This window comes from Brachycentrus maculatus, unplaced genomic scaffold (assembly GCF_059751285.1).
Source record: "Brachycentrus maculatus isolate JH-2025_06_01 unplaced genomic scaffold, ASM5975128v1 h1tg000504l, whole genome shotgun sequence".
NCBI lineage: Eukaryota > Metazoa > Arthropoda > Insecta > Trichoptera > Brachycentridae > Brachycentrus > Brachycentrus maculatus.
In genome coordinates, this window is record NW_028281250.1 from 104,445 (window position 1) to 115,562 (window position 11,118).

General features: G+C 36.6%; 1 protein-coding gene across 1 annotated transcript in view; it reads right to left on the reverse strand.

Annotated features, from left to right (window-relative positions):
* Positions 1-8,495, reverse strand: part of gem (transcription factor CP2 like gemini) — a 58,729-nt gene extending 50,234 nt beyond the window's left edge. The window contains exon 1 of the mRNA XM_088272540.1: positions 7,083-8,495. Within this exon, the coding sequence (XP_088128666.1) occupies positions 7,083-7,767 (685 nt within the window). The 5' untranslated portion in view covers positions 7,768-8,495. The remainder of the gene's footprint in view (positions 1-7,082) is intronic.
* Positions 8,496-11,118: the final 2,623 nt, after the last annotated feature.

Sequence of the window (11,118 nt, forward strand, 5' to 3'; positions counted from 1 at the left end):
AGATCGCCATGGATCTTCCTCGAAAGACATCTGGAGGAAGACCAAAGAATTCATGGATGCTGCAAAAAGATAACATGATACAAAGGCATGACCTAGGTGACGTTGTCCACGATAGAAGGACCTATAGTCCACAAAGACGATAAGTTTGAATTGAGCTAGGAAAAAGAAATGTATAAAAATGTCTGTAGGTAATTGAGATGGTATGGGCACATAGGACGCAGAGAACTTGATCATATTATGAACCAAGCAATCGCCATTGATCTTCCATTGAAAGACATCTAGAGGCAGACCAAAGAATTCAGGGATGCTGCAGAAAGATAACATGATACGAAGGCATGGCCTAGGTGACGTTGTCCATGACAGAAGGACCTACAGCCTGAGGACGAGGAGAGCTGACCCCAACAGTCTACAAAGACGATAAGCTGGGATGGAGTAAAGTAGTTGGAAAATGTTCAGTTATCGCATTTCCTACTCTACCATTAAAATTCAACCCTCCTTCTGTTACGGATCCCTTTCACAAGTTGCGATTGTGATCAGATGGAAGACGCAAGACTTCCGAGGATAGAATGTAGTCCTTACTTTTCGGGAATCGAACCCACGATGCCAGTTTCGCAGTCGAGCGTCTACCCGAACACGCCACGACCATATGCCAGGCGTTGCTTGATATCACTGTGAGTTCCACTATCTCCAAACTCCAGATAAAGATGTCAATAGGTCAACGTTATGAACTCTTGATTGAAATTCATGTGGTGGAGTAAGATATATATATTATTTTTTGACATCTCATCAAAGATGAAGAAGAATATGGAAGTCTGGGCATTTACGGGGCTTACGACCGTCATAGGCTGGTTTGAGTGATCACTTTACACACGTGTAACATTCACCAATTCTACCCATTATTGACAACCACACTACTCAAATTCTTGGAAGTTCTATATATATGAACCAATTTAGAAACCTTGTTCACCAATAGATAAACCTTCTATCTCACCAATAGATGTCTCTAGTGAAGTTTTAGTGATTCATGAACAAGGTTTCTAAATTGGTTCATATATATAGAACTTCCAAGAATTTGAGTAGTGTGGTTGTCAATAATGGGTAGAATTGGTGAATGTTACACGTGTGTAAAGTGATCACTCAAACCAGCCTATGACGGTCGTAAGCCCCGTAAATGCCCAGACTTCCATATTCTTCTTCATCTTTGATGAGATGTCAAAAAATAATATGAAAATAACTCCTGTAATTGGAGATAATCCAGATTTTGTGAACAAGTATTTGGACACACTCAAAATGTTGTAAAGATATATATATATATATATATATATATATATATATATATATATATATATATATATATATATATATATATATATATATATATATATATATGTATATATGTATATATGTATATATGTATATATGTATATATATATATATATATATATATATATATATATATATATATATATATATATATATATATATATATATATATATATATATATATATATATATATATATATATATATGTATATATATCACTCCTTTCAACAACGTCATATATCAAAAATCCTCAATTTTCAGTTGTGCATGTTTTCGGAATGCCCACAAAATGTAATCCGAGCAAAAGAGGCATATTTTAAACTTAATATATACCCGCTACAGGGCAGAAAGTGTTGTTTTTGCACTTTGAAGAAAAGGTATTGTTTAATTATTTTTTTAAATATACTAAATATTTATACATAAACAATTTATGAGGCGAATGAAAGTAGAAAAAGGAGCAGAGGAAGACCGAGAAAAACATGGCACGATCAGGTATGCCAAATACTTGAAAGTGGTCAGGTTAGGAGTCGTAACAATCGGCGGGTATGTATGAGGAGATGCATGAACGTGGAAGAGGCGAAGAATGTTTGCGAGGACAGAGTGGTGTGGCGTTCTATTCTCTCTGCCTACCCCTGCGGGGAAGCGGCGTGATGGTTAGTTACTTAGTTTTTCAGCGATATATATATACATATATCCTAGAACCATTCCTTATCTATGGAAATGAGGTAAATAATTGGCAAAAGAAACATGAAAGTAGACTGAATACTGTCGGAACGCCATCTCCCAGTGCGGCAAGACCATGTATGGTAGATGTTCCAATGGTGATATAAGGAAAGGGTGCAAGGCTGAGATGAGCACTACCCAGCAAACCTAGGAAGGCGGGTTAGGATGGTTTGGGAAGGATGAGAGTAGACTGGATGCAGTCGGGATGCCAACTCTCAGTGCGGCAAGACCATGTATGGTAGACGTTACAATGGTGTTATAAGGAAAGGATGCAAGGCAGAGATAAGCATCATCGATAAAATTAAGAAAGGTGTATTGAGATGTACCTGGAGTATCTAGATAGAGACGATGAAGAGTTATAGAGAGCAAAAATCAAAAAATACTAGTAATGAAATGTTTTGTACCAGATTTCAATACGACTTGAGACTAATAATTACACATTTAAACATTTGTTTAAGTAATAAACAAAACAGTTCAACGATAAGGCGGTATTTACATACATGCTACCAACACCGATAGCCGAGGTAATAAATGTGTTGGTGTCAACATAAGGTCACGTTACGTCATCGGGCTACGCTTGATACCGTACCACAGTCAAAACGTACCTGGTCTGCCGACGACAGCGCCGTACGACGGAGACATCTGCCGGCAGCCGCGTCAGAATCTGACGTCATCAAAATAAAGATTTTTTTTAAAGTGAATCTGTAATTTTATTGATTGATTCCGCAGTTACTTTGTGGTAAAATCTGTCCATTTTTAGTTAATGTTTTACTTAGTAAATACCACAGTTTCGATGCATTCCGTATCATTTTCAAACACCTGTAAATCTGTAATTTAGCTACGGCTTATCGAGCACCGCTTATCATGACCCTTAGCCGATTTTGAGATTTTGCTCAGTAAAAAGGTTCTTTCATCACACCAACAGACGTCTCTAGTGAAAATTCTAGTGATTCAATTACAATGTTTCGAAATAAGATCATATATAAAGAACTTCCAGGAATTTGACTAGTGTGGTTGTCACACACACATGGTCAGCACGCTCGGCTACCGTTCTGGAGGTCCCGGGTTCGATATTCCCAAGGGGGGTAAAATTAATATAAGTGATTTTTTCACTGTCATATTTATTCAACATTACCCTGGACTGGTACCTGAAGCGGAGGGCTGATCACCTTTCCTTCATGTGTAAATGATCAAGATAACACTGCGTTTATATGACGTAGTGCCCTATGCACCATTGGGGTGCGGATAAGGGTTTTATTTTTTTTATTTATAAATATATAAATATATATATATATATATATATATATATATATATATATATATATATATATATATATATATATATATATATATATATATATATATATATATATATATATATATATATATATATATATATATATATATATATATATATATATATATATATATATATATATATATATATATATATATATATATATATATATATATATATATATATATATATATATATATATATATATATATATATATATATATATATATATATATATATATATATATATATATATATATATATATATATATATTTATAATTTTTTTTTTAAGAGAAATATTTGTGTTTTTATTATTTACATAAATATTTTAATTTCATACTATTTCTGTGAGCCTAAGCGGCTCATTATAAGAAATAAGTATCAAATTGTGGTAGAGTGGGTTCGACCCGAAAAACTCTGACCTAAGAGTCCGCGACACTAACCACGGGACCACAACCCGACACAATAATAATAATAATAATAATTTTGATAATTTGTATAGCGCCATTTTCGTAAAATACTACCTCAAGGGTAGAATTGGTAAATGTTACACGTGTGTAAAGTGACACTTAAACCAGCCTACGACGGTCGCAAGCCCCGTAAATGCCCAGACTTGCATATTCTTCTTCATCTGTGTTGAGATGTGAAAAAATCATATAAAATTTGCAGCTAAATTATACATAAATTATCAAATTGTGAACGAATTCGACTGACGTTGCCATCTGTGAATCGAGTCAGACAACTCATCCGTCCTAATGATATACCACAGCTGATTGATTCAGTACAGAAACACACCCAGTCTAGCTGGAAGTCGGATAAAGAGGTTACGAGTCACGAAACGTTGAACGAATGGCGAAACTAGCCTGAGAACTACGTTTGCCTCATATGTAAGTGTATTTAGGATCAAAACATTATTTCCTTAAATGTTTTTCGCAGATACTTTGTGGCAAATTTTATAAACTTAATAAAATAAAACAACTTTGTTTTAACCGCTTTTTATTGGTACACTTTTTCCAACCGGTTTCGACAAGAACCTTGTTATTATCAGGGTCTATGTACTAATTCTAAAACATTGAAATACTCATAGTTACATTTTCATATGGTGTACGGACTGCGTGGAATTTTTCGGCATCGTAAGGGAAGAATTATTAACTATAACCTAACTATGAGTATTTCAATGTTTTAGAATTAGTACATAAGCCCTGAGGATGACAAGGTTTTTGTGGAAACCGGTTGGAAAAAGTGTAACAATATAAAGTGGTTAAAACAAAGTTGTTTTATTTTATTGAGTTCAAAACATTATGCCTGAAGAGTTAAAATTCAGAAAATTAAATGTGCATTTATATGTAAGAGTTTCATATTTATATTTATATGTAGGTGTCCAAATAATTGTTCACAAATCTGGATTATCTCCAATTATAGGAGCTAGTTTTCATATTCTTTTTTGTCATCTTATCAAAGATGAAGAAGAATATGAAAGTCTGGCCATTTACGGGGATGACGACCGTCATAGGCTGGTTTAAGTAATCAATTTACACGCGTGTAAAATTCACAAATTCTATCCATTATTGACAACCGCACTACTCAAATTCTTGGAAGTGGCTTGATATTTATTTTTAATACATTTCATTATATTTCTAAACTTTAAAAACGATCTCCTGAAAAATCAAGTTTTTTGATATTTGACGTTGTTAAAGGATTGAGCGCTATATGGTCCAAAGGACTAAAGATCGTCAGTAAAATTATCTTCAAAAACATGTATCGCTCACTCCTTTCAAGAACGTCATAAATCAAAAAACTTGATTTTTCAGGAGAACGTTTTTAAAGTTTAAAAATATAATACAATATATTACAAATAAATATCAAGCCACTTATTGAACTTTTTACTGTGCAACATATCTTTTTAGGTAAAACCTGAATGTTTTTTCTCCATTTGAAAAATATTAGTGTATTTAAAAAAAATTAAACAATACCTTTTCTTCAAAATGCAAAAACAACCGTTTTGCCCTGTAGCGGGTAAATATTAAGTTAAAAATATGCCGCTTTTGCTGGGATATAGTACATTTTCTGGGCGTTCCGAAAACATGCACAACTGAAAATTGTCGATTTTTGATTTATGACGTTCTTGAAAGGAGTGAGCGATATGTCGTTTACGCAACAATACGTCGAATTGCACAAATAAGATCGAAGTATTTAAATCAATTGTTCAAATCGAAGACGACATCTTCAATTAAAGACAATTATTGCAGTCGATTCATTGGCTAAGAGTGCTTAGAAATATTTGACTCTTGCTGATATTATGTGCACAGGGCGTGAGTAACAGCACCATTCGAAAATCTACCACACTTGGTTTTCCGCACATTCGTCTGAGAGAACGCATTCAATTTATTTCAATTCAATTAAATTGTCAACATTTTGAGTGTGTCTAAATACTTGTTCACAAAATCTAGATTATCTCCAATTACAGGAGTTATTTTCATATTATTTTTTGACATCTCATCAAAGATGAAGAAGAATATGGAAGTCGAGGCATTTACTATTAAAAGACCTCACATACTATTAAAAGAGTTTCTGCTCAATAAAAAGCTTCTTTTCATCTCGCTAATAGATGTCTCTAGTAAAGTTCTAGTGATTCAAGAACAATGTTTCAAAATTGGTTCATATTTATAGAACTTCCAAGAATTTGAGTAGCGTGGTTGTCAATAATGGGTAAAATTGGTGAATGTTACACGTGTGTAAAGTGATCACTTAAACCAGCCTCTGACGGTCGTCTGCCCCGTAAATGCCCAGACCTCCATATTCTTTTTCATCTTTGATGAGATGTCAAAAAATAATATGAAAATAACTCCTGTAATTGGAGATAATCCAGATTTTGTGAACAAGTATTTGGACACACTCAAAATGTTGTCAATTTATTCAATTACAATTAACATCTACATTACAAAACTCCGCCTCCGTAGTGTAATGGTCAGCACGCTCGGCTACCGTTCTGGAGGTCCTGGGTTCGATTCCTAGGGGGGGTAAAATAAATATAAGTGGTTTTTTCACTGTAATATTTATTTAATATTACCCTGGACTGGTACCTGAAGCGGAGGGCTGATCACCTTTCCTTCATGTGTATACGATCAAGCTAACACTGCGTTTATATGAAGCAGTGCCCTATGCACCATTTGGTGCGGATAAGGGTTTTTTTATTTATTTATTACAAAACTAAAATTTTTACATAACATAAACACAAATTCGAAAGTAAGCAAGAACCCTCTTGCTAAAGATGTAGAAGAATTCCGCTTCGGAATACCCCCTCAAACACATGGAATAGATCAATATCCAGCGTAATATTGTTCAGCTTAGCGGTAGCTCTTATAAGCATAACCATCGGCAGGTTGGTCCTGTGTATAGGAATATGAAACAATCTATGCCGACGCTGTCTTACGTAACTATCGAGAACATACAGACCAATTGTCTGGATAATTTCAGGATTATCCATCATACCGCGCAACAATGGATAAAAATGCGTCATCAAATACACATTCCTCTTAGTCTCTAAACAATAGTAGCCGAACATACCCTGGAGAAACTCGGTCGGGTAGAGCCGAGGATAATACCCGTACTCTCTCATGTAGAGATACCTCAGAACGCATTCAGTCTACTTTCATCCATCTTTTGCCAATTCCATGTTTCACTTGCATACAACACTTTCATATTGATGTAAGGGCATGTTTTAAAAAAAATACTCACGGTGATTGTCTTGACCGGTAGCGACGCGGGCCAGCTTCCCCCCCTGCCAGGCAGCCGCTTCCAGCTTCCGTTTCCTGTTTCCGACAGCGCTCCCGGAAGACTCGACCTGCGCGTCGGAAGCGGTCATCTGCGTCTTCTCCAAATACATGTCTATTTCCGCCCTGGCACCTTCGTTCAAATCGCCTTTCATCTCCTGCTTGGCCAATTTTTGGTGCTGACCAGAGCTCTTGCTGTAGCAGTCGGTTTTGTCAACCGCCCTATCCTTTTGGAAGCTCTGTATATCTGTATCCTTTGTAAATATGTCCAATTCTTTCGCTGGGACACTCGGCGGAGAATCGTATTGGGACTTTAAAACTGTCAGTTCTCTGTTCAGACTTGAATCCTTGTTGTAAGACTGTCTAAACTGATTTCCCTTCTCAAAACAGCCGTTGGTATGAGGGTTCTTGGTCTGACTCTTGACTTCACCGCTCTGGCTACCGTTCTTACCCTCTTCTATCCTTATTTCACCGTCCCAAGTGAAGAAGTCCAGCTCCTGAGTCTGCTTGAGTCTTAGAACCTCGTGGACAGCATCCATGCTACTGTCGCTGTCTGTGAACGGTGACCGATGGTCCGAATTTGCAAAGTCGAAATTCTGAATGCTAAACAGTCCTACTGGTGACAGATGCGTGAGGATCGGAAGTTCCATAATCCGCCTTGAAGAAGAGGAAGGGAAGCCCGTTGAATGGGCAAAAGGTTCTTGTCCAAACTCTCGTGACACTCGCGTCGCGCGTGTTTCAGACTTCAAATCGCGGACCCAGGGTCAATATTATTTTAATCAAAGCGTATTTTTTTAGTGCAAACAAAATTTGAGATAATGGGGTCACATACAAAGCACACACGCTTCGCTATCAGTCTTGACGAGAAGCGCATATTTTGCTGAACGTGTGATTTAGCACTTGATAACGTGATTTTTATTTTTATTTTTATCTCCGAGTAGACGCAGAGATAAGTGCGCACGTTCGGTGCGCAAACAAAGTCTACGGAGCGCTTGGTTCAATTTATCTTATATCTTTCAGAAGCGAATTTACAGAAGGCAGACATCGAAAAGTGTCTCAAAGAACGCCCGGGTCTTATCAGTACGACACAAGTGTCCGAATTTCGATCAGAAACACATAAAAAAACACTCAAGATTCAGGCGCAAAGAGACCAACAAAAGGCGCGATCTCTATCTGGTCTGATCCCAAACTCCCGGTCAGTCAAAACTGGACCAAGAACGAGCTGTACAGCTTTTTGTTTTTCGCCTTCTTATTTTTCAGAATAAGAGACACGAATTTACAAAAACGACAGTCAACACCAAGAAGAATCTTAAAGAACACCCGAGTCTTGTGAGCACAACACCAGGTCAATCTATACACAGCACAAAAGTCCGAATTTCGATCGGCAACACGTAGAGAAGCACTCAAGATCCAGGCGCAAAGAGTCCAACAAAGGGCGCGAGGTCTGATCGGATGATGAACTCCCGATCGCTGACACGTAGAGAAGCACTCAAGATCCAGGCGCAAAGGGTCCCAGACGATGAACTCCCGATCGGCAACACGTAGAGAAGCACTCAAGATCCAGGCGCAAAGAGTCCAACAAAGGGTCTGATCGGATGACTCCCCGGGTCAGTTAAAACAGGACGAAGAACGAGTTGTACAACTTCTTGATGCCGGTCGTCTCTCTTTGCCGGTGGCTATGTAGGAGCGAGTTCTCGGCGAGAAGGAGCATCGTACCAAGGGGCGCGCGGCGGGGCTGCCTGGGCTCTGTCTGCCTCCGGGAGTAGCGCGGACCGTCGGCAACGGCCTCCATCTGGTCCGCGGCTGAGGGGCGGGCGCGGCGGCGGTGCACTGCCTTGCGCGGCGCTGTAGCACGCAGTCGGCGGCGAAGTGGCCCTAGGGCGCAAACCTGCCAACATACACAATACATTAAAACATCTTCTAGTACTTAGAATAGGTCTGTCAGGAAGCGTAGATGCTTCTGTATCAGATCTAGGAATGCGGTGGAATGCCTTTTAATAAAAATCTTCTAGTACACAACCATGATACACGATTCACCCACAACGAAGGGTTGATAGTCCCATAAACAATACATTAAACATCTTCTAGTACACAATCATGATACACGATTCACCCACAACGAAAGGTTGATAGTCCCATAAACAATACATTAAACATCTTCTAGTACACAACCATGATACACAAATCACCCACAACGAAGGGTTGATAGTCCCATAAACAATACATTAAACATCTTCTAATACACAACCATGATACACGATTTACCCACAACGAAGGGTTGATAGTCCCAAGAATTAACAATAAATATGGGAGTCCAATACTGCAATATATCGTTACAAACATTTTTAATTTGTTGCCGACGGAGGTTAGAGGTCAAAATAAAATATGGAACAAAGGCAATATAAAGGAATGGGTGAATGATCAAGAGTTCATTTTATGAAAATTGTAAAATGTTTATATTCTTAATTTTTCTCCCTTTTTTATAGATATAACGTAAAAACGGTTAAAAACAATAAAAATGTATTAAAAAAGAACTCCACCGACAAGACACACAAGGTGGCTTGGTGGGTCTCTGCATTTTTTTTTTAAAATATGTTTAAAATTGTGATTTAAATAAATATATAATAATAAAAAGTATTTTTTTATACAATTTATGTATAAAAAAATACTTTTTTTTAAACGCTATGTAAAGTATGAAAATAAATAAAATACGACGACATTTAATAGAAATACAAGACGAAATCTAATTTATCAGTGTTAGACACAACACAGCAGCGTCACACACACAGCATTCAGTGTGACCAATCACATCATATCTGGCATTACAACTTGTACAACGACCTACTTGAACAATACGCAAATACAAAACAGACGTAAAAAAATACTATTCAAATATTCAAGACAGCAGATTGACATCTGTAGAGGAAAGGCAATTGGAGGCGGTATGGGCACATAGGACGCAGAGAACCTGATCATATTGTGAACCAGGCGATCGCCATGGATCTTCCTCGAAAGGCATCTAGAGGTAGACCAAAGAATTCATGGATGCTGCGGAAAGATAACATTGGGATAAAACTATAGAGAATAAGACACCTCTAGATGTCTGTCTTTTTCGATCCATGGCGATTGTCTGGTTCACAATATGATCAGGTTCTCTGCGTCCTATGTGCCCATACCACCTCCAATCGCCTTTCTTCTACCTTACTACTGATGCCTGTTACAGCCAGGCTTCCACGATTCGTCAACTCTTTATTGTATCTCTAAGGGATACTCCAGTTGACCATCTAAGAAAACCTAAAACAAAGTATTCGTGGATGCTGCAGAGAGATAACATGATACGAAGGCATGACCTAGGCGACGTTGCCGTGACAGAAGGACCTATGGTCCTTCTGTCTATATATATATATATATATATATATATATATATATATATATATATATATATATATATATATATATATATATATATATATATATATATATATATATATATATATGTAATAAAATAACTAGGTACCTACCTATACATTTTATTAAGTACTTACAAAAAGTACCTACATAAAACAGTTCTACCACCAGATGCCGCATGCGTCGCTCAGAATAAAACAAAAGACTTCCGATAATATTATTAACTGTCAGAATCAGATAGATAGATAGATAGATATAAAAATTATTATAAAGATTAATTAAGGATAAACTTTTATTGTCGTTTCTTTAATAACAAAGCAACACATTGTTTATTTTATTATTATACACCCACTTTACATATTATTTACACCCAATTTACAAATAAAAATATTACCACGTTATAAAACGACAATTTTGTTAATTGGAAATGGATTATGAAACATTAGATGTATTAAAACAATTACTACAATATGTTCGGAGTGAGAGAGAAAAATTAGAAGATGATCAAAGAAAACGATTAGAAGATAGTCAAAGAAGACGTGGAAATTTAAGAACTGGTGATAAAATCAAAAATAAAAATCATGTGAAAAAAA